At 36.5% G+C, this 26,830-nt stretch overlaps 1 protein-coding gene across 9 annotated transcripts in view; it reads right to left on the bottom strand.

The window, feature by feature from the left end:
- PIK3C3 (phosphatidylinositol 3-kinase catalytic subunit type 3) overlaps positions 1-26,830 on the bottom strand; it is a 160,918-nt gene that overhangs the window by 12,358 nt on the left and 121,730 nt on the right. For 4 of the 9 annotated variants that reach the window (XR_009598139.1, XM_004020410.6, XM_060405198.1 and 1 more), the window contains exons 21-22: positions 19,821-19,895; positions 5,671-5,839 (exon numbers count right to left, since the gene is read on the bottom strand). Coding sequence is in view for 6 of the 9 variants with exons in the window: in XM_004020410.6 (XP_004020459.1) it covers positions 5,671-5,839; positions 19,821-19,895 (244 nt within the window). In the remaining 3 variants the exon portion in view is untranslated. Of the gene's footprint in view, positions 1-5,670; positions 5,840-17,248; positions 18,557-19,820; positions 19,896-26,830 lie in introns of those variants that run through there. The other 5 variants (XR_006057810.1, XR_006057811.2, XM_060405201.1 and 2 more) reach the window with 3 other exon arrangements.

Below are 26,830 nucleotides of genomic sequence, written 5' to 3' on the forward strand. Positions count from 1 at the left end.
CAAACCTGGGTCTTCCATACTGAAGGCAGTATGGAAGTACTCTGATGGTAAAGAATCTGCCTGCAGTATGGAAGACCCAGGTTTGTGAACGTGAAAGAGGAGAGTGAAAAAGTTGGCTTAAAGCTCAACATTCAGAAAACGAAGATCATGGCATCCAGTCCCATCACTTCAGGGGAAATAGATGGGGAAACAGTGGAAACAGTGTCAGACTTTATTTTGGGGGGCTCCAAAATCACTGCACATGGAGACTGCAGCCATGATATTAAAAGACACTTACTCCTTGGAAGAAAAGTTATGAGCAACCTAGATAGTATATGCAAAAGCAGAGACATTACTTTGCCGATTAAGGTCCGTCTAGTCAAGGCTATGATTTTTTCCAGTAGTTATGTATGGATGTGAGAGGTGGACTGTGAAGAAGGTTGAGCACCGAAGAATTGGTGCTTTTGAACTGTGGTGTTGGAGAAGACTCTTGAGAGACCCTTGGACTGCAAGGAGATCCAACTAGTCCATTCTGAAGGAGATCAACCCTGGGATTTCTTTGGAAGGAATGATGCTGAAGCTGAAATTCCAGTACTTTGGCCACCTCATGCGAAGAGTTGACTCACTGGAAAAGACTCTGATGCTGGGAGGGATTGGGGGCAGGAGAAGAAGGGGACGACAGAGGATGAGATGGCTGGATAGCATCACTGACTTGATGGATGTGAGTCTGAGTAAACTCCGGGAGTTGGTGATGGACAGGGAGGCCTGGCGTGCTGCGATTCATGGGGTCGCAAAGAGTCGGACAGGACTGAGCAACTGAACTGAAATGAACTGATATATATACACAGACTTTGTTCCTATATATATATAGGAACAAAGAAAGATTTTTAGGAATGAAGTCATGGTCAAATGTAAGAAAGATTTTTAGGAACAAAGTCATGGTCAACTGTGTCAAAGCTTCAAGGAAGCAAAGTGGCCACTAGATTTGCTATAGGTAACTGTTTATTTTAAGAAAATTAGTTTCAATAGCAGAGCAGGACTGGAAGACTTACTGGAGAAGGCTGAGGAAGAAAGGAGGCAAGTAAGTGGAGACACTGAGAACTTTTAAAAATAGATATACTGAGGAGAGTGAAGAAATAGGGCAGCAGTACAATGTTAGCAATATCCTGGTTTTCTCCCCACTATTAATGGAAGCCAGTGGCACTCACCTAGCTGTGGCAGTTAAGAGGGATTACAGTTTAAGGCTGTAAAATTCAATGGGGGAAGGAGGAAAGTGAGAATTCAGGTATATTATATACAGTGGTAGGGTAATGAGACTGACATTGAAGACATGGAGGAATGAAAAGAGCTGTAAGGACAGACGGTGTGCTGCTCAGACAGTGAAAAGCACTGGATCAAGAGTTTGAAGGGCTAACCTGACTATTAATGAGAGGGAGTGGCCAAGGCTGGCTTTACATGAGAACCAGGCCCTGAGAGGCCAGGTCACGGCTGGACCATTTATGCAGATGTAAAGTCACAGCAGCAGGCCTGAAGAAGACAAGAATGAAAGTTTTCAGTGGAGGAGAATGACAGGGAAATAGGCAGTTGATGGTTAGCAGCAGGTAATTTATCTGGTTTCATGGTGTGCATCTATGCTTTTGTTAAGAAGGCCAGAAAAGAAAGGTTCAGAAACGGCATTTCAGAGCAGGAAGGCATCAAGACCTTCTTTAAGCTCTGTGGTTTGTAGGAAATGGATACAGCAGAGCGTCCATGGAGAAGGCTGTAAGGACTCAAGGCACCAGGAACTTCTTTAAGCTCTGTGGTTTGAAGGAAATGGATACAGCAGAGGGTCCATGGAGAAGGCTGTAAGGACTGCAAGGCACCAGGATCTTTTTTAAAGCTCTATGGTTTCTAGGAAAGGGATACAGAAGAGGGTCCATGGAGAAGGCTGTAAGGACTGTGGTGTCAGTAGGATACAACAAACTGCCATGCATTAGGTTATGAAAACAATGATATTCTTTTAGTGAATCCTTAATAATTCATGCTCTGCTTTGTTGACTATATAGGATTTTTCCCAGTCTTGCCATAGGGGAAATCTCAGAAATCTACCACAGGGTAACTCAAGGGGAGGAATGCAAGGCTCAGTTTTTTGTGTGTGTGTGTGTGTGTGCTCTTTATTTTTTATTATAATCTTTTTTACTTTACAATACTGTATTGGTTTTGCCATGCATTGACATAAATCCGCTACGAGTGTACATGAGTTCTCAAACCTGGCTACCCATTAAATTCACCTGGGAAGTTTCTTTAAAAATACCAGTGCCTGGGCCAAGTCCCAGGCCGACTGAAACTGATGGGCTGCAACTGTTTTGGCCTCTCCTCCCCAACAAAGATCCCCAGTGATTCTCATGCACAGCTAGGATCTATGTTAAAATGTTTGCCTTTATTATAGTCCAATATGTGTCCCTTTTGTAAAAGGCACATATTAATGTTTCTGGATTATCTGTTGGTATAAATGTAACTAGGCTTTCTAGGTGCTCAGTGGTAAAGAATCTGCCTGCCAGTACAGGAGATGCAAGAGACGTGTGTTCAATCTCTGGGTCAGGAAAAACCCCTGGAGTAGGAAATGGCAAGCCACTCCAGTATTCTTGCCTAGAAAAGTCCATGGATAGAGGAGCCTGGTGGGCTACAGTCATGAGATTGCAAAGAGTCGGACAGGACTGAAGATACACACATATATACATATATGAAACCACCCATGCTTCTATTATTATGGCAAAGGGAAACAATTTAAATAAATATAAAGTGGAATATTTTCTAAGAAGCTTAAACATCCAATTACTTTGCGGATTATTTGTCACTACATTTCAACTGTATTAATCTTTTACATCTGTTGCCATTAACCTACATTTTCTATTTAAAATAGAACCAGTGACAACAAACAGAAATTAAACATTAGTTATTCAAATCCTATCGAGAAAAACAGATTTACGGTTACTAAAAATCTTTAAAACCATTATCAAAAGAAAATATAAGGATAAGGTTTAAAAAATGAGAGTGAGAAAAGTGCAAAACCAAGTCTAGACAAAGACGTAAAGATGGATGTGATATAAATAAGATTTTGATAAAGTAGAAGGTTAAGCACAGTGTTCAAGGAAAACATACTCCTTCTCTTAACCATGTTTATACCAATCATCAAGTTACTCATTGACTATACAAAGATGGTCTAGATTTTTCAGTAAAAATCTTCAATACTAAGAATAAAAATCAATAACTACATCAAGTGAGGTTCTTATAGCATTTCAGAGGTCTGCTTCCCCTACAGTTTATCCTTCTTGCATGCAGTGAATATCAGAGTAGAATTCTATAAAAATATTTCTTTCATAAGTGTACTAGTTCCAGGAGGGAAAAAAAATGAGGTTAAAAATGAAAAGTAGTGTGATGCACAGATTCACTATTTGGTGACTTAAGACATCTTCTAAGACAGTGTGAGAATTTTGCTTGATACAGCAAAATGCATTCCTAACTTCAGTATTTTTACTGAAAAGTTCAGGCTCTCTTTGTATCACCAGTGTCTAGCATGGTGTTTGGCATAAACATGGATTAAGAGAAGTTTATGTTTTCCTTCAATACTTAATATTTACAATGTTTGAGCATTACTACTGCTGCCATAAGAGTATTCAAAAAATAAAATTTCCAATTCATTATTGGTAATAACAATGCATTTTGTTACATGAAAATCACTCAATAAAATGTGTTCTGGCATCTGTATAACTATAACCATTCATAACTTAGTTCAAATGAGATTGCTTGCTTTATATGGTCACAGTGTATTCAATGATTTCTTATTGATTAGCAATCAACAAAAACCATGAAAAGAACAAGAACAAGGTTGACACCCTAATAATAAGTGTGTCAACTATTCTTGTAAATAAACTTTTGGCTATCTGGCTAATTCTTATGTCCTAAAGGAAATTTTTACTAACAGAAGCATATTCTAAAATACAACATTAAAAAATAAATGTTGACAAAAATATTAAGGCCCAGCTAATTTTAACAGTGAAATTGCTGAAAATAAAAAATTAAAACTATGTTCATGAAGACTTAACATAAAATTAGGTAGATTAGTCTTCATGATTTTTCTTAGTAGTGAGAAAAAGTTAACTTTGGCTCTGCACAAACAATCTGCCTCTATTTTCTCATTTTGCTGAATTGCTACTAATCCATTATCAACGAAAGTTTATAAAGCTCATTGTTTTCTTTCTGCTTTCAGTAAGGTAGACCACCTTTGATACTTCTATAGTTATTTCATATTATCTTGTCTGTCTCCTCACTGAGATTGCCAAACTTTCATCTAGCTATGACTATTTTAAATTAAAAATTCCAGGTATTAAAGTGGAACTTTCATCTCTGAAAGTGCTTCTGCATCATCAGGCACTGATCTTCTCATTATTCTTTCAGCATTTCTAGAAAGTAAAACTGGGCTACTCTACCACCCAAAGGATAATAGTGTCGCTGTCTGTAAAATGTACATTAAAATCTGTGACAGCAGTAGAGCCTGAGTTAACAGTGAAGGCCTAGTGAGCCACTGTAAAGATGAAACTCATTAATATAGGACAGCCATTCACCTGGGACCAGTAGCATCAATATGACCTGGTAACATGGCTTCACTCAAGATATGAAGCAGGAATTTTCATACAATTATTGAAGGTTTTTATTCAACACACATATTCTGAGTGTCCATAAACTGAAGTTACAAAGACAGAAAAGACAGTGCCCACATGCATAGGCAACTCATTTCTACTGGTTATATATTCACCTGGAAGAGAATACAGGTGGTCTCCCAAGCTGGGATTTTTCTGGTGGATTAAGAATATTCATTTTGCATTAGTTAGGTTAAAAATGGAGTTAGGGTGAAATGATTCGTCATTTTTGACTAATTATCAGAGCAAAGTCCTGAATGTAACAAACATTACTTTTAATTTATCTTTTTCCTGATGATACATGATGTTCAGTCCTAAGTAAATTTGGATGAAGGAAGCAGAGATATAATGGCTTTGGGAAAAAAAGGATAGAGAAAAAAATTAATAGCTTTTTTTTTTAAAGAAGAATGACTGATGTGGTACTAAAGACAGACAAAACCATATGCAACATTTATTCAATTGTTTAACAAACCTCAGAATGTTTCTCAAAACTAAAACTAAGGCTGATTAAAGAATAAAAATTATCTAAATAATCATTCCAAGTTAGCTAAATGGTTCATTCTTGTGTAATGTCAACCTCCTTGGGATTTGGTGGGATTTAGCAGTCAGATAATTAGTGAGAAAGCAAGAAATTGTCTTTTTCCTTTGAAATCAGACTGCTTATCAAAACAGTCATCAAATATACATTAACAAGTACTGTTGCCTGTGTCATTTGGAAAAAGAATGATGATAAAAAAATGTATTGTTATTGTTTTAGTCTCTAGGTCATGTCCAACTCTTCAGTGACCCCATGGACTATAGCTCTCCAGGCTCCTCTATCCATGGGATTTCCCAGGCAAGAATACTTCATTCTCCAGAGGTTCTTCCCAGCCCAGGGACTGAACCCACATCTCCTACATTGGCAGGAGGATTCTTTACCACGGAACCACCAGGGAATACATTTAAACAAATATTTTTCTTGATCTGTGAAATGAATTTACCAAAATTCTCTACGTCAAACAAATCAACTTACCTTCGAAGGTGGAGAAAAGCTGTGTAACATTGTTTTCGGAACTCTTGATACTGTTCACTCTGTGTGCCTCCCATTCCTTCCACCATTTCTTTATTCAGCTTCATTGGAGGAGGAAGAGGCTTTGGATCTCGACCCAAAATATATCCAAAGTCTATGTGGAAGAGTTTGCCTGGATGTTGATAAGAAACTCATTTGTTTCCAGAATCTTGTATGTATCTCACAATTGGTAAAGCAGTGTCTCTTCATAAAGAATATTAGTTCATGATGAAGTCCATTAAATTGTTTGATACTGTAACTCAAGACTTAGGAGTAGCCTTCAGAGCATATTTTAGCGCCTTGAAGCTCATATTACTTCAGTTGAAACTATACTTAAAATCCCAGGGTAATATTTTAAAATTAAAAATATTACTTTTAGGTGTCCAAAATCAAAAATGGCTAAAGCTTGGACAACTGTCAAGAGTCTTAGTAGAAATTAGTATACTGTAGCAAATTTCTTATGCCAAAGGAGGATCATTTCTTTAAGTATTCTTGAGATAAACCCTTCCTTTTAACTTATCACTATTCTCCCGACCTTCAAAAACATCTACCAAATTTCAAACTATATTGTTAGCTTTATTTGAACCATTTACAATTAACTGGGTTACTTACTAGCTACAGACTAGGAAACCAAGCATAGTATTCATCTCTGTCAAGGGCTGAACACACTATAGTGCCCATGAAGAGAAACCCTTGAACAGTCATCTAAACTCATAGGTCAGATATTTAAGAATGTCACTGATGATTCACTTTGGATAATGATTCACCACTGAATTCATAAACCATCTTTAATTTACAAGTAGGTCTAAGTAGGCACATTAAAAAACTAAAAGTAACCTCTCGGATTCTACAATCTAAGTACCACTAAGGCAGGGATTTAGGCCTGTTTTCCCAACCTCAGAATAGTTTCTAGCATTTAGAAAGCACTCAATGTTGAATGAAGACACTAATTCATTTAAAAAGCCAACCAAAAACTTCCCTAGTGCAATGTGCCCCCTTTTATTTATCCTATAATGCATTCTGACCTATTTTATGTGAAAACCTTTCTGCCATCATGTATTTGGGAAGGTTAGATTTCTTTCCCTCAATGGCACAAGCCAAACTTCTTGAGCTGCATTGTATTGAATTTTCACATACTTCAGCCATCTTGAAAAATATTTTTAGATAGTGATTCTATCCAGTTAAAATGTTAAGCTTACCCTTCTGTCTATGCCTTTCTCTGAGCACTGTCACTATTATCTGTGAACTTTATACACATTATAAACAGTGTCATTAGATCACTGTTCAAAACAAAGATGGGCACAGAACTGACTCCAGTTGTGGTAACAAACTCTCAGGAAGCAATGATCCCCTGGCAGGCCTCCAAGTCAGGAGTATAAAGGCCCTTTAGTAAAACACTTCATATCGCCCTTGATCATGTTCATGACCCTGATAAAGTTACTTACTTAACCTTTCTAAGCCTTACCTTCTAGCCTACAAAACAGGTTAATACTGATAATTATCTCCTGGCAGAATGAAAAGAGATAACATAGCTAATACTTAACACAGTACTTGGTACACAGTCATCACTCTAGATTTTAAATACTGAATTTTGTTCAAAAATAAATATCAATATATTAATTAAATATTAAAGAGATAAGCAATCTTATTTTCTGCAATACTTTCAGGCATCTTTCTTACAAAGAAAAGCTAAATAATAAATTAAACTAGAATATAACATTATTCTAGTTTATTAGTTTAATAGTAAATACTACTACTAATAATAAACAAATAATAGTTTAATAATACCTTAAACTAAACAATACATTTAACTCCGAAAGTGAGAAAGAACTTCAAAACTGCCAACACAAGGTAATGAAAAAGTTAAAATTTTAGGCAATAATAATATTAAATTTAAGTGAAGTTCAAGATAGATACTAGCACTATTTTCCCACAATAGTAAAGAAAATTATACTGCATATTATTTGGAATTGACAGAAGCTATACTAAATATGGGACATGGGAGTTCATATACAAAGAGAAACAACAGCTTAAAATGAATGCTCATAGTGACAACTAACCAGACACTTAAACATTATCATACCATGGCTATAGAAAAAGTAGCCATTGAGCAGGAAGAAGAAATTATCCTCTATTTTCCTAGGTTCTATGGCTGGACTAAGAGTTATATTGATATGAGACACATTAAGAGGAGAAAATCAAACCAAAGGGGCTTCCCAGGTGGCTCAGTGTAAAGAATTTGCCTGCCAATGCCTAGGAGACACAGAGATGTGGGTTCAATCCCCGGGTCAGGAAGATGTCCTGGGGTATAAAATACCCTGCTTCAGTATCCTTGCTTGGAAAATATCGTGGAGAGAGGAGCCTGGTGGGCTACAGTTCGTGGAGTCACAAAGAGTCAGATATCACTGAGCGCATGCACGCACACACACACACACACACACATGTACATACATGAAAGAGATCCAGAAAAACCAAGTAACTCCCCAAAATGGATGAAACCCTCACCCTAAATACCATCTTCAGCTAAAGACAAAGGAGGATGTTGGGGTAGGGTTGACACTTCAGATGTGAGGAAGGCATGGAAATGGAAAAGCAAATGTTAGGAAAACAAATGTTTGGTAGGCCTTGCAGAGACAACAGGACACAGCTGCTGCTGCTGCTAAGTCACTTCAGTCGTGTCCAACTCTGTGCGACCCCACAGACGGCATGGAGTCGGCTCTAAATCTCCGGGAGCCTCACCTCTCACACCTGACTATTCTTTGCAGATATTTCTGCTGAATGGTCTATTCTTGGCATAGGTACTGTATCTAAACTTTTCAGGGAGTTAGGGGTAAGGTCAAATGTGCTTCCAGGGGCTTTTAGGAATTGACGGTTTTCAGCCTGAAATGCCAGAAACATTTTGGGGTGGCAAGTCTCGTTTCTCTCTGCTATCATTAATGTAACTATTGCACTGAAAATCAGTTTTTCCATTTATCAAAATTATCTCATTACTTTTCTTAAAAAGATATACCAGGCTTAAAATATTCTGTTACAATCAGAGGGCTGGTTAAAGTCTTATACGGGAGGCACAACTTTCCACTCAAAAATACCTTTTTGGCATAAAGATTAGTTTTGAGCTGAAACCAGTCAAATCTCAAAAGGAAGAAACTTTGACCTTCCCCAAAGCTGCCTAAAAAAATGTTAGTTAAAGGATCTATTCCAGGAAGGAACCTATTCACCATAGATTAATCACAGTATGAATTATGTGCCTAGACAGGGAGGTACCTGGAGAAGTTTGCTTGTTAAAAATTTCTCTTTATGTCCCATTCATTGTCTCTGTGTGGCATCAGCAAATATTTATTTACCAGACATTATCCTGGAATTCCCACTTATTATCTACTTTGTTAGACAAATCCCTTTCTACCCTTCACAAGATAAAGAAATGAGAAGCTTACAATATCACAGGTACAGATAATCCTTTCTTAGTTTTATTTAATCATTTAAATAATGTCTTGTTATCTATATAATTCTGACTGAAACCTACCACTTGAGTAGAGGGCTTATCTTAAGAACCTCTGATTCAAAACTGCTTCCCTTAATATATCATGTATCAAATGGTATCAACCATCACATGGAGTTTATTTAATGGGCTCAGTGCTTTTAATAGGAAACTTAGTCCCACTTTTCTTCATTTCATAACAGGTGTTACTGGAATTCCAATGTCAGCTTGCATCACTGCCTGCAAATGAAGAGTATACTTCTATCCTTCTTGTAAGAAAATTCTCAAAGGGCAAAATTAATAATTATAAGGCATAAAAGATTCAATATCTAACTATGAAACTATTACTATGCATTGCAAGTTCAAAGAGGAATATATTTTGAAAAAAGGCTATCAATGTTTTAAGAAAATTCATCTTCATAAAAAAAGAATGCTTTTTAAAGTTAATATCTGTAAATTTAAATTTTAGGAGATTTTAAAATACACTTCATGAAATTTAAGAAAATATTTAAAAAATTCAGGGAGTGTGTCTTATTCAAATCTCTGATGTTAAATAGTCAAGGGGCAAAGTGTACATAAAACAAATTTAATGTTCACTTTAACTACCTTATTTTGTCCCTGACTGGAAGTATAAAGAGAATAAGAGGTGTTAATTAAAGTTTCCTGTTATTTGCATTTCTAATTCTTTGCGACCACATGGACCGAAGCCAGCCAAGCTTCTCTGTCCATGGAATTCTCCAGCCAAGAATACTGGAGTGGATTGCCATTTCCTTCTCCAGGGGATCTTCCTGACATAGCGACTGAACCCGGGTCTCTTGATATGCAGGCAGATTCTTTACCATCTGAGCCACTAGGGAAGTCTATTTGCATTAGTGACATGGAAGTAGTTTTTAAATTATAGGTGAAGACAATTTTTAGTGTAGAGTTTCTCTTAATTTTCTTTTTGTCTATTTAATAATTAAATGGAACCAATCTCAAAACTGTACTTATTGTTTTTTTATACCTCTGCTTATTCTCTCTACTGGAATCTCTCATGTTCTATGTTTCATCAATGGACATATCATCTGGACAGAAAGTCAGTAAGGATAGAGCCTTAAATGAAACATCAGATGAGACCAACTTAATTGATATTTAATTGATATTTAAAGAGCATTCCATCCAAGAGCATAATATACATTCTTCTCAAGTGCACATGGAACATTGTCTAGGATTGACCATGGTCCGGGCAACAAGGCGAGCCTTGATAAAATGAAGAAAACTGAAATCTTAACACCTTTTCCAATCACAATGCTATGAGATTAGAAACAAACTACAAGAAATACCTAGAGACAAATGAAAATGAAAAGCATATCAATTCAAAACCTATAGAATACCGCAAAAGCAATTCTAAGGAGGATGTTTACAATGATACCATCTTCCCTCAGGAAACAAGAAATATCTCAAATAAACAACCTAACCTTACACCTAAAGCAACCAGAGAAAGAATAATAAACAGAATCAAAGTTAGCAGAAGGAAAGAAAACATAAAGATCAGAGTAGAAATAAATGAAACAGAGACATCCCCCCACCAAAAAAAAAATTCAAAGATCAATGAAACTAAAATCTGGTTCTTTGAAAAGATAAACAAAATTGATAAACCTTTAGCCAAAGGATCATAAGAGACTCTTACAAACAACTGTAACAGCAACAAGTATGCAACAACATGTATGGCAAGTGGACAATCTGGAAAAAAATGGACAAATTTTTAGAAAGGGACATTCTCCCAAGACTGAAAGAGGAAGAAATAGAAAATATGAAGAGACCAATCACTGCACTGAAATTGAAACTGTGATTTAAAAACTCCCAACAAACAAAAGTCCAGGACCTGATGACTTTACAGGCAAATTCCAAGAAGAGCTAACAATAATCCTTCTGAAACTGTTCAAAAAAATTGCAGAGGAAAGAAAACTATCAAACTCATTCTATGAGTCCATTATCCCCTTGACACAAAAACAAAAGATATCACAAAAAAAGGAAAATCACAGGGCAAAATCACTGATGAACACAGGTGCAGAAATCCTCAACAAAATACTAGGAATCTGAATCCAACAATACATTAAAAGAATCAAACACCATGTACAGTGGGATTTAACCCAAGGAGTCAAGGATTTTTCACTATCTGCAAATCAGTGTGATAAACCACATCAAAAAATTGAAGGAAAAAAACACATGATCATTTCAAAAGATACAGGAAAAGGTTTTGACAAAACTCAGCAACTATTTATGATAAAAGTTCTCCAGAAACTGAGCATGGAGTGTACATACCTCAACATAATAAAGACCATATACAACAAATCTATAGCTAACATCATACTCAACAGGGAAAAGCTGAAAACATTTTCTCTAAGATCAGGACCAAGATAAGGATATCCACTTTCTCTGCTTTTATTCAACATAATTTTGGATATCCTAGCCACAGCAATCAGAGAACAATAAATAAAAGGAATCCAAATTGGAAAGAAAAACAGTCACTGTTTGCAGATGACATGATATTATACACAGAAAATCCTAAAGTGAAAGTGAAATCGCTCAGTCGTGCCTGACTCTTTGCGACCCCATGGATAGTAGCCTGCACCAAGCTCCTCCATCCATGGGATTTTCAAGGCAAGAGTACTGAAGTGGGTTGCAATTTCCTTCTTCAGGGAATCTTCCCAACCCAGGGATCAAACCCAGGTTTCTCACATTGTAGACAGATGCTTTACCATCTGAGAAAATCCTAAAGATGCTACCAAAAGCTAGTAGACCTCATCAATGAATTTGGTGAAGTTTCAGGATCAAAATTAGAGCACAAAAATATGCGGCATTTCTATATACTAACAACGAAAGATTAGAAAGAAATGAAAGAAACAACCACATTTAATATTGCATCAAAAAGTATAAAATACCTAGGAATAACCCTATCCAATGAGACAAAACACCTGTACTCTGAAAAGTGTAAAATAATGATGAAAGAAACTGAAGGTGACACAAACAGATGGAAAGGTATACCATGTTCTTAGATGGAAGAATCAATATTGCCAAAATGACTATATTACACAAGGCAATCTACAGTGGCATTTTCCACAAAACTAGAAAAAAAATTTTAAATTTGTATGGAGAAACGAAAGACCCTGAAGAGCCAAAGCAACCTTAAGAAAGAAAAATACAGTTGGAGGAATCAGGCTTCCTGGTTTCAGACTATACTGCAAAGCTACAGTCATCAAAATAGTATGAATCTGGCACAAAAACAGAAATGTAGATCGATGAACAGGATAGAAAACCCAGAAATAAACCCACATATCTGTAGGCAACTTATCTTTGACAAAGGAGGAAGAATATACAATGGAGAAAAGACAGTCTCTTCAATAAATTGGAAAGACTGGACAGCTATGTGTAAAAAAATAGAAAGAAATTAGAACATTCTTTAACAACATATACAAAATGAACTCAAAATGGATTAAAAACCTAAATTTAAGAGCAGACAGTATAAAGCTCATAGAAGAAAACAGGCAAAACACTCTTTGACATAAATCATAGTAATAGAAATCTAATTAAGCTCGAAAGTTTTTGTACAGCAAAACCAGAGAAGACAAAAAGACAATCCATAGAATGGGAGAAAATAGCTGCAAATAATGCAATCAACAATGGATTAGTCTCCAAAACTTAAAAATAGCTCATGGGGCTTAATATCATAAAAACAACCCAATCAAAAAATGGGCAAAAGACCTAAATAGACATTTCTCCAGAGAAGACATACAGATGCCAAGAGGCACATGAAAAGTTATTCAACACTGCTGTTTAATAGAGAAATAAAAATAAAAACTATAACGAGATATTGCCTCACACCAGTCAAAAGGGCCATCATCAAAATCCACAGACAATAAATGCTGGAGAGGGTACAGAGAGAAGGGAACCCCTCTACACTGTTGGTAGGAATGTAAATTGGTACAGCCACTATGGAGAACAGTGTGAAGTTTCCTTAAAAAAATAAAAATAGAGCTACATGTGACCCAGAAACCCCATTCCTGGGCATATATCTGGAGAAGAACATGATCTGAAAGGACACATGCACCCTGATGCTCACTGCAGGACTGTTTACAATAGCCAAGACATGGAAGCAACCTAAATGTTTATCAACAGAGATGGATAATGAAGATGTGGTACAGATATACAAAGGAATAATACTCAGCGATTAAAAATATAATAATGCCATTTGCAGCATCATGGATGGACCTAGAGATTATCATGCTGAGTGAAGTAGGTCAGACAGAGAAAGAGAAATATCGTATGATACCTTTTACAGAAACAGACTCACAGACTTAGAGAACAAACTTATGGGGAAAAAACTGGGGAAAGGGATAGTTGGGGAATTTGGGAAGGGCAGGAACAAACTCCTGTATTTAAAATGGATAACCAACAAGAACTTAACTGTAGAGCACAAGGGACTGTGCTCAATATTACATGGCAGCCTGGATGAGAGGGGAGACTGGGGGAGAATGGATACATATATACATGGCTGAGTCCCTTTGCTGTCCACCTGAAACTACCACAACAGTGTGAATTGGCTATACTCCAATATACAATAAAAAGTTTTAAAAACTTTAAAAAAAAAAAGGATTTTAAAAAGGAAGAAGAATCTTAATTACCATTTCAGATAATTACTCATAGTGTGCTTTGCTATTAAGACAAAGTCTCAGGCCCTATCATATCTAATTCTTTGCTACTAAAATAAATTCTCAGGCCCTACCAGATCTAAGCCTGGGGACCAGCAGTGTGTACTTTAACTGGCTCTCCTGATGATTCTGATACACTCAGAAGCTTGAGGATTTCTGATCTACTTTATGTCAAGGAGTACAACTCTCGGCTTCAGTTAGGTCATTGTGGAGTGGACAGTGGCAAGATGAATCATCTAAATGATGATTCAGACCAATGGTTATAGTTTCCTTGTGCTGTTCAACTTCACTAGCTTAAAAATTGACACTTTTTCTGGTTATAGGGGTTACTGTGAAAATAATTTTTTAATATTTTCATTTATGAAACTTCAAATTTTTTAAAATACACCAAATGTAATCTCTCCTCAGGTTATTCATTTTGAAGCAAAATAGTGTCTATGCAGCATTAAGGAATACATAATCTGATAAAACTTATATTAAAATATTTACTACCCTAATCTATAGTTTTACTTCCGTTTCAGTGACATGAATTAAGCTTTGTCATATAATAGGTGATCCAAAAGGAAGTAGACTGACTTTTCTCCACAATCTGACTTCAAATTTCTCCAACCAGACTATATATTACCTGAAAAGGCCTGGCTATTTCAGCTTCGGGGTATTTTATTGGACTGCATATTTTTCTCCATTTGCATCCCACACAAATCCAACACATTCTTAATGACCCCATGTAAATTACTCTTTCAGTGAAGTAATCTCTGTCTCCTCAGGCACAATGAGTATAGCTCTCTATTACTTTTTATTACCTCTATGAGAAGAAACAATGCTCTTCTCAAAGAACCTTTAAAAAAAAAGGCAGCTTTAAGGAAACTATTAACATTTTCCTTATGACAGGTTTCAGTAAACAAAAAGACTTACTTCCTGACACTGAATATTTAAGAAACTTTCAAAAGATCAGATTTTAAATAATGTTAAAAAGAAAACTATTCTCATGAAGACAAGTTCTCACTAAACATCTCAAGTAATGATCAATAAAGACTAAAAAAGTTTTTATGGATAAAAAGGGAAGGTCTTATGTGTTTAGTTCTCGTCTGTATATATCAACTGAGAAATACAAATCAAACTGATAAATAATAGTATGTCCACAGTCTATAGTAAAAGTAAGTTTTCATAGGATATAGATTTTTCTGTAACCTACAGAAAGATAAAAAATGATATGAAAAACCTAGTTCATTTATTTCTTTCAAAACATTCATTGGGTGCCTACTGTGCACAAAACTTTATTTCTTTCCCTTCTCTCATATTCCAGAGAATAAACAAGCACATTAAGAAAATAAGTCTGTAGTTTTAGACTTTACAGTATGCTTAATCCTCCAAACTGAATAACAAGTGCAAACAACTGAGAAAGCACGACCATTTGAATAGTAACTAAGTTCATTCTACTTAAGATTTTGAATATCATGAATTCACGATATCCTGAAAATATGTCCTAAAAAAATAAAAGAAATAATCATATTTATTTTTATTTTATTTTTTATTATTTTATTTATTTATTTATTTAGTTTTTTATTTTTTAAATTTTAAAATCTTTAATTCTTACATGCATTCCCAAACATGAACCCCCCTCCCACCTCCCCTCCCCATAACATCTTTCTGGGTCATCCCCATGCACCAGCCCCAAGCATGCTGCATCCTGCGTCAGACATAGACTGGCGATTCAATTCACATGATAGTATACATGTTAGAATGTCATTCTAAAATAAATCTTCCCCTGGGTTGGGAAGATCCCCTGGAGAAGGGAAAGGCTACCCACTCCAGTATTCTCAGCTGGAAAACTGGGGTCACAAAGAGTTGGACATGACTGAGCAACTTTCACATTCACTTTCACCTTAAAACACTGAAAAAGTGAAAGTGAAGTTGCTCAGTGGTGTCCGACTCTTTGCAACCTCATGGACTGTAGCCTACCGGGGTCCTCTGTCCATGGGATTTTTCAGGCAACAGTACTGAAAGGATAGCATTAAATCATCAATCAAACTTTTTCTTCTAAAAACCTTCCTATATTATTAAAATAATGAGCCTCTCAAAAGAGAATTCAGAGAGCAGTAACTTGAAGGCGTTTGGATTCTGGAGTAGGAAAAAAAAAGTTAGAAATACATTGCTTGTTTCTCTCTAAAATTATAATTCCAGCTGTTATCAATTATGATAACAGCTATATAAGTCAAAAAAGGAATGTATTCTTATTTTCTGGTGGTGAAATAAATAAGACCATAATAGCCCAAAAGGAATGTTTGCTTACTAGGTACTCAGTACCATACAAAATTCTACCATATTAAATAGTTCAACTCTCACACCAGGAGAAAGATTTTATTATTATACATTGAGAAGAGGAGACTGAGACACAGATAGATAACATGCTCAGTCATCCAATGGTGGAAGGACCATTTAAATTCAAAGAATTTGACTTCAGAGCCTGACATATTAACTCCTATAATGACATATTAACCCCTACAGTCCATGGAGTTGCACATGATAAGTCAAACATGACAGACAACTTTCATTACATATATGATATAGCTTAAATTGTGTGTGTGTGTGTGTGTGTGTGTTAGTTGCTCAGACATGTCCAACTCTTTGTGATCCCATGGACTGTAGCTCACCAGGCTTCTTTGTCCATGGGATTCTCCAGGCAAGAATACTGGAGAGGGTTGTCATTTCCTTCTCCAGGCGATCTTCCCAACCCAGGGATGGAACCCAGGTCTCCCACATTTCAGGCAGATTCTTTACTGCTTGAGCCGCCAGGGAAGCGCTATTCAAATTATAACATATGTAATTAACATAACTTGAAACTACTTTGAAATATGGACTGTTAGTAAAAAACAACTAGAGACACAAACATTTTAAAATAAATCATTATAAACTTCAGGAAGTTGAAGAATGTACTATACTTCCATTTGTCTTGATATAACTTGTTTTTCCTTACATAATCCAATTTCATTCAACCTAAACCCCAGAACTGAAAATATTTATCCCAGTGAGGAAGATTTAAAATGCTTGGGCTTCCCTGGTAGCTCAGACAGTAAAGCATCTGCCTACAATGTGGGAGATCTGGGTTCGATCCCCGGGTCGGGACGATCCCCTGGAGAAGGAAATGGCACTCCACTCTGGTACTCCACTCCAGCACTCTTACCTGGAAAATCCCATGGACCGAGGAGCTTGGTAGGCTACAGTCCATGGGGTCGCAAAGAGTTCGGACATGACTGAGCAACTTCACTTTCACTTTATGTATAATATAAATTGATGAAATAATTAGAGAGATTAAGAAGAAATAACTTAGAGAAATGCTGTTTTAAAAGAAACAGACATGCTTTCTACCCAGCACATTTTAAGGTAAGTTTTTATTTTCCAAAAACAAAATTTAGAGCACCCTCTAGTGGAAAACTGGTGACAAGAAGTTTAAAATCTGTTCCTGAAATTTTACAATTCGGTTTCCACAAGTATCTCTGCTGCTGCTGCTGCTAAGTTGCTTCAGTCGTGTCCGACTCTGTGCGACCCCATGGACTGTAGCCCATCAGGCTCCTCTGTCCCTGGGATTCTCCAGGCAAGAACACTGGAGTGGGTTGCCATTTCCTTCTCCAATGCATGCATGCATGGTAAGTCACTTCAGTCGTGTCTGACTCTGTGCGACCCCATAGACAGCAGCCCACCAGGCTCCTCTGTCCACAGGATTCTCTAGGCAAGAATACTGGAGTGGGTTGCCATTTCCTTCTCTGCAAGTATCTATGACCTGGGCCAAAAAAGTATATTAGATAGACCTTTCTTTCCAAATCTTAACTCTTTAAGTATCCCCATCAATACACATAGACAAACAAGACAGAAAGTTCTCAAAGTCCAACAGAAAAAGGTCTCTTATTTATCTATTTCTAAAAGAAGAGACAGGTAAGATCTGTGAATTGCCAGCACCTACAACACCTAAATATTATAGATATATTGCTACTCTATACATTAAAGAATTCCACTGTGGTTATAAAATGAATACAATATAAAAACAAATGTAATTATTTTTGTAGTTTGATTCTGTGGTTAAAAGATTCAACTGAAAAAGAGAGCTAAAAAACAACACAGGCAAATATTTTCTAAATTATTATTTTTTCCAAATATAGCATAACATTTTATAAAAACATACTTTACTAAATGAATAAATGTGGCAAGAACCTCCAACTTCCAATTCAATTTGGTTACATTCCTTCAGGCTTTGATTATTAAAGGGACTATATGGCCTTGATACAGACATAGTTCCACATGCAAATTTTACCAGATCATTTTTCACACTAAAGATTTACAGTTGAATATATGAAATTGCAGATTACATAAATAATACAGTTATTATATTAGCAGTTAGTGAGGCTACACTGGATGTTAAATTCTTGGCATGAAAATTTGGAGAAAGACTAATAGATAATATCATTACCTGAGAGACTATTTTAAGGGTACTTTAAAATCTACTTTCTGTGGAGGGATGAAAAAACTTGGATCATATGACATAGGGAAGAAAAAGCTCTATAGAAGAGAAGAAATATTGATTATTAATTCAACAATAATTTATCAAACATTTTAGCTGAATGTTGTTCAAGGCTCTGGAGGCACAGTGAATGGACAAGGTCCTTGTTCTCAGGCAACTTACATCCTGAATGGAAGAGGATGGATGATGTTAAGAAGTCAATAAGCTCCACGAGAGCTAGGATTTCTGTCTCTTTTGTTTGGTATCCCCTGCACCTAGAACCACACCTAAAATATAGTAGGTGCTTAATAAATACTTGTTGTATTGTATTTGAAGTGATAAGTGCTTCAAAGAAAACAAAACAGAGTAAGTAGAGAGTAATGGAGAGGGGTGGGGTGGCAGGTATACATTATTTCAGACTCAAGAGTTAGAAAAGGCTATTCTAAAAAGATGCCATTCAAACTTAAGCTTAGTAACCAAAGTCTTGCAGAGATCTGACAGAAGAGCTTCCCAGGAAGAACAAAACAAGAGCACTGGCTCAAGACAGGAGTGATTTCACATTCAGACATTCAAACCGGTTGGGCAAGCCACAATGCCTACATTAAAGAGTTCATATTTTAATCAAACAGTTTGGGCAAAAGATACTGGTGGTTTCAAATGGGGTCAAAGCAGTGGAAATGAAGAGAGGGGTTAACTTCCTTATCCATTTTAGTGAGCAGTAGATAACAATCTGATAATATGTTCGATATATGAAATGAAGCCAATAGTGGAATTAAAAATAACTCTCAACTCTGAGGCTTAAACAAATGAGTAGATGATGTTCCTATTTGTTAAGATGGGAAAATCAAGCAAGGAACAGTTTATTAGGCAAGTAGTGGAAGAAGAAAATAACTTTTACAACTAGCTGTATATTTAGGATTTCAAGTAAATAGCTAGCGAAATCGACTGAAATAGAGAAAGTTTGGAAGTTGTTTGCACAGAGAAGGTGTTTAAAGCATCGGGCCAAGGAGTTAATAGGAAGGAGGAGGATGAGAACAGTTATTCCAAAAACCTCCAAGGGGAAAAGGTAAAGAATTAAATGTGGAGATTAATGTGATTTCAGTGTTGACTGATACTGTGACTTATTGGTATTGTTTGATAAGAGAAAGAGTATTTAAACACTCTAAAACTAGAGCTGTACAGTAATAAACTGGACTACTTGCAGACAATAAGGGCTTTCTACTAGAGGAGGCATTTCAAGAAGTAAAGGCTATATAATCATCTGCAGGATTTCTACTACAGAAATTCTTAAAAGTATAGGCATTTCCTTTATATGTTCTTAAAAGTATCATATAGGGATTTCTAAGACTATAATTTATATTCACTTAGGCAACTTATTTTATTACGAAGTAGATTCCACAGCAAAAATCACTGGCATATAAAATGTGTACCTTCTACTAGCCATTATTACCTGTTTTTGTCAACAAGAGGTTATCCAGGTGCCTGTCTCCCACTCCAAGAATATATGTAATCACGCAATATCCAGCTGCAATAACAGGTCAAAAACAAAAAGCAAAAGAATTGTGAAAAATACATGCAAACCAGGTTACACATACAACTGAATACAAAGGCAGTTTGAGCTACTTTAACTTTAAACTGATTACTACTCTTTTCGATTTCTTACCTAAATTTTCAAAGAAGATATCACTTGAAACTCAAATTATTATTTCCATCAGAAAAATATCGTGCAAAATTCTGTCAAATTGTTAAAAAGTCACTTTAACCAAAGTTAAGTGAGAGTGTAGAAACCTTAATTATAACACGTGTCTATCATTTCTCACTTCAAACTGGGTATATGTTAAGAATGACAGTGAAAAAAGGGTTGTGGAAACACACATAATAAAGTCAATCATACCACAACCATCTTATCTACACAATGACAAAAGTAAATGTAAAATTAAAACAAATTTTAGAGAAATAATCTTGAAGTGCCAGCAGACAGAACAATGAATGAATTCACTTGAGTTGTAAAAACATGTATGAAGTTCATAGCATAATCTTCTAAATTACAAAAAATTACATAAGCAGGACCAGTCATTGTCTCATTTTTTTCTTTCTCATAAAATCTGGAAACCTGGCACATGTTGAAAAATGCTCAAAAAATTTAAGCAAATAACATCTGTTTGAAGCTGAATTTTTTCTGCTCTGTTTCTCATTAACAACCTAACAATAAATACAATTTGCAAATACATGTATGACTATGCCAGTATTTACAAACATATATTTATTTCAGTCACTATGGAAAATAAAAATCAGACCACTTGTTAATAATGGCATTAATCCTGTCTAAATTCAATTAATATTATTAATGTTCATTTGATACATGATTTGAAGGCCACACTGGAAGTCCAAAAATGACTTAAGCAATGACATTACCATTAGATCAATCTTCAATTATTAGGTTGGTACAAAAGTAATAGTAGTTTTGGACCCTTAATTTAAAATCATTATATCTAGGCTCAAACAGATCTTTATTCATCAAAATAGAACTGTTAAAATCAACTTGTTTTTAGCAAAGAGAACTATGTTGGTTTATTCCTGGAGTACAAAGATCTGTGCTTTGGGATTTGATGAACTCTTGGAAAGCATTTTCTGCATCCTGCTGATTGCAGAAGCGTTTCCCTTGCAAAGAGTTGTCAAGATGCTTGAAGAAGTGGTAGTCAGTTGGAGAAAGGTCAGGGGAATATGGTGGATGAAGTAAAACTTCATAGCCCAATTTGTTCAAATTTTGAAGTGTTGGGTTCTGAGATGTGCAGTCGGGTGTTTTCATGAGAACTGGGCTCATGCTGTTGACCAGTGCTGGTTGCAGGCATTACAGTTTCTGGTGTATCTCATCAATTTGCTGAGCATTTTGTAATGGTTTCATTGGAATTCAGAAAACTGTAGTGGATCAGACGGGCAGCAGACCACAAACGGTGACTGTGATGGTTTTTTGGTGCACCCTTTGGCTTTGGAAAGTGCTTTGGAACTTCTCGGTCCAACCACTGGGCTGGTTGTTGCTGGCTGTCGTGTAAAATCCACTTTTCATTGCGTGTCACAATCCAATTGAGAAATGGTTCGTTGTTGTTGTGCGGAATAAGATGACACTTCAAAACAATGATTCATTTGATTTGTGGTCAGCCCACTTATCAAACTTTTACACCTTTCCAATTTGCGTCAAATGCCAAATGACTGTAGAATGGTTGATGCTGAGTTCTTGGGCAACTTCTCATGCAGCTTTAAGAGGATCAGCTTCGATGAGAGTTCTCAGTTGGTCATTGTTAACTTCCAATGGCCAGCCACTATGCTCATCTTCAAGCCAAAACTTTGCTCACCTCCTTTGCAAAACCACTACACTGTACATCTAATAGCAATTCCTGAGCCAAATGCATTGTTGATGTGTGAGCTGTCTCCTCTGCTTTATGACTTATTTTGAACTTGAATAAAACAATCGCTTGAATTTGCTTTGTGTCTAATGTGATTTCTATAGTCTAAAATAGATACAAAATCCAAAGCAATAAGTCATTAGCAAAAGCACATGAAGTGAGAAATTCACATAAAAAAGATGTATAAAATTACCACATTTATTTAAGAATGTATTCCAATATCAAATGGCAAAGGTCAACAATGTAAAACTGCAATTACTTTTGCACCAACCTAATTATAAAGCTATAATTTACTGAAGGCTAGGCTTTTAAGTAAACACATTACATTCATTATGACTAACCCTTTTAATGATGTAAATTAAGTATTATATATATCCACTGAATGAAAAAAACCTCCGGTTCCAGATATTAACAGGATTGTCCAAAGTCACTGGACTGGGGTTTAAACCTATGTCAGACTCCATCGCTCACACCACTTTTGCACTGTACTTTGTGCAATTCCTCCTTCTCAGAATGGCTGTTTTTTAAAATTTATTTTTAATTGGAGAATGATTGCTTTATAACATTGTATAGGTCTCTGCTGTACATCAACATGAATCAGCCATAGGTGTGTGTGTATATATACATATCCCCTCCCTCTTGAATCTCCTTCCCACCTTTCCCCCCATTCCACCTCTCTACACTGTCACATGGCATCTGTCCAATCTTCTGAGTCATACAGCAAACCCCACTGGATACCTAGTATACATATTACAGTAACATATGTTTCTATGCTACTCTCTCTTTTCCCTACCCACTCCTCGCCCCCTGGGTCCACAGGTCTGTTCTCTGTGTCTGTGTCTCCACTGCTGCCCTGCGGACAGGTTCATCAGTATCATCTTTCTAGACTCCATATATATACACTAATACAATATTTTTCTGATTTTCTTCACTCTGTATAATAGTCTCTAGGTTCATAAACCTCATTAGGATTGACTCAAATGTGTTCCTTTTTATGGCTAGGTAATATTCCATTGCATACGCATACCACAGCTTCTTTATTCATTCATCTGTCTACAGACATGTAGGTTGCTTCCATGTCCTAACTACTGTAAATAGTGCTGCAATAAACAGTGGGGTACAAGGTGTCTTTTCCAACTATGGTTTTCTCAGGGTATATGCCCAGTAGTGGGATTGCTGGATCATATGGTAGCTTTATTCCTAGGTTTTTAAGGAATCTCCATACTGTTCTCCATAGTGGCTATGTCAATTTACACCCCCTCTAAACAGTACAAAGTGGCTACTTTGATGGGTGCAACACTCAGCAACATATTTAATTTCAAGTACATTTTTTAAAGAATAACTCACCATACTCTAATACTAGATATAAAAGTATATCTATTTAAAAATATGTAGTGAATGAATGAAAGATACTGTCATTCCAAAAGCTTCTAATCGTATTACTAGTCTAAAAATTTTCACTTCTGCTGGTTGTTCAGTTGCTCAGTAATGCTCAACTCTTTGTGAACCCATGGACTGCAGCACACCAGGCTTCCCTGTCCTTCACTATCTCCCAGAGTTTGCACAAACTCATGTCCATTGAGTCAGTGATGCCATCTAACCATCTCATCCTCTGTTATCCCCTTCTCCTCCTGCCTTTAGTCTTTCCCAGCAACAGGGTGTTTTCTAATGAGGCAGCACTTCACATCAGGTGGCCAAAGTATTGCAGCTTCAGCATCAGTCCTTTCAATGAATATTCAGAGTTGATTTCCTTTAGGAATGACTGTTTGATCTTGTGTTCAAGGGACTCTGAAGAGTCTCCTCCAATACCACATTTCGAAAGCATCAGTTCTATGGTACTCAGCTGTCTTTATAGTCCAACTCTTACATCCATACATGACCACTGGAAAAACCATAGCTTTGATTATATGGACCTTGGTCGGCAAAGTAATGTCTCTGCTTTCTGTCTAGGTTTGCTGTCTAGGTTTGTCACAGCTTTTCTTCCACAGAACAAGAATCTTTTAAATTTCATGGCTGCAGTCACCATCCACAGTGATTCTGGAGCCCAAGAAAAAAAAGTCTGTCACTGTTTCTGCCGTTTCCCTATCTATCTGCCATGAAGTGATGGGACCGGATGCCGTGATCTTAGTTTTCCTAATGCTGAGTTTTAAGCCGGCTTTTTCCACTCTCTTCTTTCACTTTCATCAGGCTCTTAGTTCTTCCTTTTAATTCGCTTTCTGTCATAAGGGTGGTGTCATCTGCATGATATTTCTCTCAGCAAGCTTAATTCCAGCTTGTGCTTCATCCAGCCTGGCATTTCACATGATGTACTCTGCATAAATTAAATAAGCAGGTTGACAATATATAGCCTTGACGTACTCCTTTCCCAGTTTGGAACTAGTCTGTTGTTCCATGTTTGGTTCTAACTGGTGCTTCTTGACCTCCTTGACCAGTTTGTCAGGAGGCAGGTAAGGTGGTCTGGTATTTCAATCTCTTCAAGAATTTTCCACAGTTTGTTGTGATCCACAGTCAAAGGCTTTAGCATAGTCAGTGAAGTAAAAGCAGATATTTTTCTGGAATTCTCTTGCTTTTTCTATGATCCAGTGGCTGTTGGCAAATTGATCTCTTGCTCCTCTCCCTTTTCTAAATCCAGTTTGTACATCTGGTAGTTCTTAGTTCACATACTATTGAAGCCTAGCTTGAAGGATTTTGAGTATTATCTTGCTAGCATGTGAAATGAGTTCAAGTGTGCAGTAGTTTGAACATTCTTTGGCATTGCCCTTCTTTGGGACAGGAATGAAAACTGACCTTTTCCAATTCTGTGCCCATTGCTGCATTTTATCAGTTACAAATCAGTTACAGTTGACTAAACAAATCAGTTATTCTCAAAATATAGTTTGTAGTGTGACAAGGACCACTGGTTTGCCAACAACACAATATCCTATCTATATTTCTTCCTTAAAACAAAACTAAACCAAGATTTTTGGAGCAAGAATGTGCCTACACTAAAGACATTTCCCAGGCTCACTTCAAGTTAGGCCTGTCCACCGAGATGTAGGCAAATAGAGTCTTAACAGTTAGCATTTTTAGAGTGAACTAACCAGGAGACCTTGGTTGACCCTAATATCCCTAAAGAGCTAAAACTCCAACCACATCGGCTTACACCTGGGCTTCTTACAAAGAAGAAAGTAACTTTTACGTGTGTAAACCATTACAGTCAGATCATGTTAACTTCTGGTGAAAGAAATTGTTAATAGGCTACTGGGAGACTTGAGGGTCACTTAACTAACGGATGAGGAAATACAGCTTGCCGGCCCAAACTGGTCTCCCTCTGTTTTTACATTTTATAAAGAAAATTTATTGGAACAGAGACATACCCATTTATTTCAATATATCTTGAGCACTACAATGGCCTGGCTGAACGGCTGCAACAGAGACCACCAGGCCTAAAAAGCATAAATATATTTACTATCTGAATGGTTTTAGGGAAAAATGGACCAATATTTGATCTAAGGCATTGCTATTCAACATGTGATACACAGATTGGCAGTTTCACTACTATCCAGAAGCTTGTTAAAAATGCAAACTTTTAAGCCCTACTTCATTCCTATTGCATCAGAATCTCCAGTGGGCAGTGGCCAGAGTGATTCTTATACATATCAAAGTCTTCTCTAGTGTTCTAATGTACCTGGGAATCCTGTGTGGAAATGCTGACCCAACATCTGCAGAGGAAAGACCTGAGAGTCTGTCTTACAAACAAGTGCCCAGGTGAAGCCAATGCTGTTCGATGATACTTGCGGTAGTCCTACTCTAAAACTGCTGCAAAATATGCAGTTTTACAAATGAATGAAAGCTCTCCACTTAAAAATTAGTGAGCTAATGAAGGACATTACACCTGGTATTGGTAAAGAGAACTGAGAACATATTAGAACTAATTAGCACAGTGTGTTCACTAGTAAGGGATTCCCTTAGAAGTCTGGCCTCCACTTGTCAAGGACACAAAATACAAAACTTCTACTGATATATGCATATGAAGACAGCTGAAACTCCTGCCTCAAAAAGAACACTTACGTTATGAGTGTGTCTGAACTGTCATGTGATACTGGCTTTCTTATTAATTATAAATTAGAATTAGTTTACTTTTTATCACTATTTACTTTGTTTCAAGTTGTTTAGCTATCTCTATGAAAATTATTCACATGTACAGCAATAAAATTTTTGACCTAAAATTTTCAAATAAATAAACATGCATGAATTATGCTCATCTCTACTGATAAAGTAGGGCTTCCTTTGTAGGTCAATTGGTAAAGAATCTGCCTGCAATGCAGGAGACCTGGGTTTGAGTCCTGGGTCGGGAAGATTCCCTGGAGAAGGAAATGGCAACCTACTCCAGTATTCTTGCCTGGAGAATCCCAAGGACAGAGAAGCCTGGTGGGCCACATGCCAATTGGGGCTGCAAGAGTCGGACACTACTTAGTAACTACCGATAAAGTAAGAGGTTTTTATAAACTATGGTTTGTCATCAAATTTGCTTTTTGGTAATATTTGAAAGGAGCCTGTTCCTTGTTATTACTGGATTGTTTTCTAATAGTAATAAAAAGTATATGAGAAAGAGCCTTTTACTCTGCCTCAGTGAGTTATGGTAATAAATATTTCTTGAAATGTCATTTCAGGAAATTTCTTTTTACATCAAGCGAGACAGCATATGATATCTCTCTCTTTCATACATATTCATGGTGAAAGTGAGTATTTGGGGGTGTTTCAGTAATTTAAATATCAACACTTGAGAGAAAAGATTACATCCTGAAAAAGCTATGTGATGCAAGATTAAGATAAGCCTCAGAAACTGAGGCCATAAACAATATTCAGGATGATTTGAGATGGCACAGAGAAGAACAGAAGAGTTTTAGGAAAACTGAAAATATTCTGTGAGTATAATGGGACACTATACCTGTTCCAGACAACCTTGTCAAAAGCGTGCTTTTCATTAGTATTTTGACTCCATGCGAAATAAACACCTTCAAACTGATTTTGTAAAACAACTCTGATTTAAAGTAAAATATAGAGAAATATAGAC

Source organism: Ovis aries, chromosome 23 (genome assembly GCF_016772045.2).
Source record: "Ovis aries strain OAR_USU_Benz2616 breed Rambouillet chromosome 23, ARS-UI_Ramb_v3.0, whole genome shotgun sequence".
Classification (NCBI taxonomy): domain Eukaryota; kingdom Metazoa; phylum Chordata; class Mammalia; order Artiodactyla; family Bovidae; genus Ovis; species Ovis aries.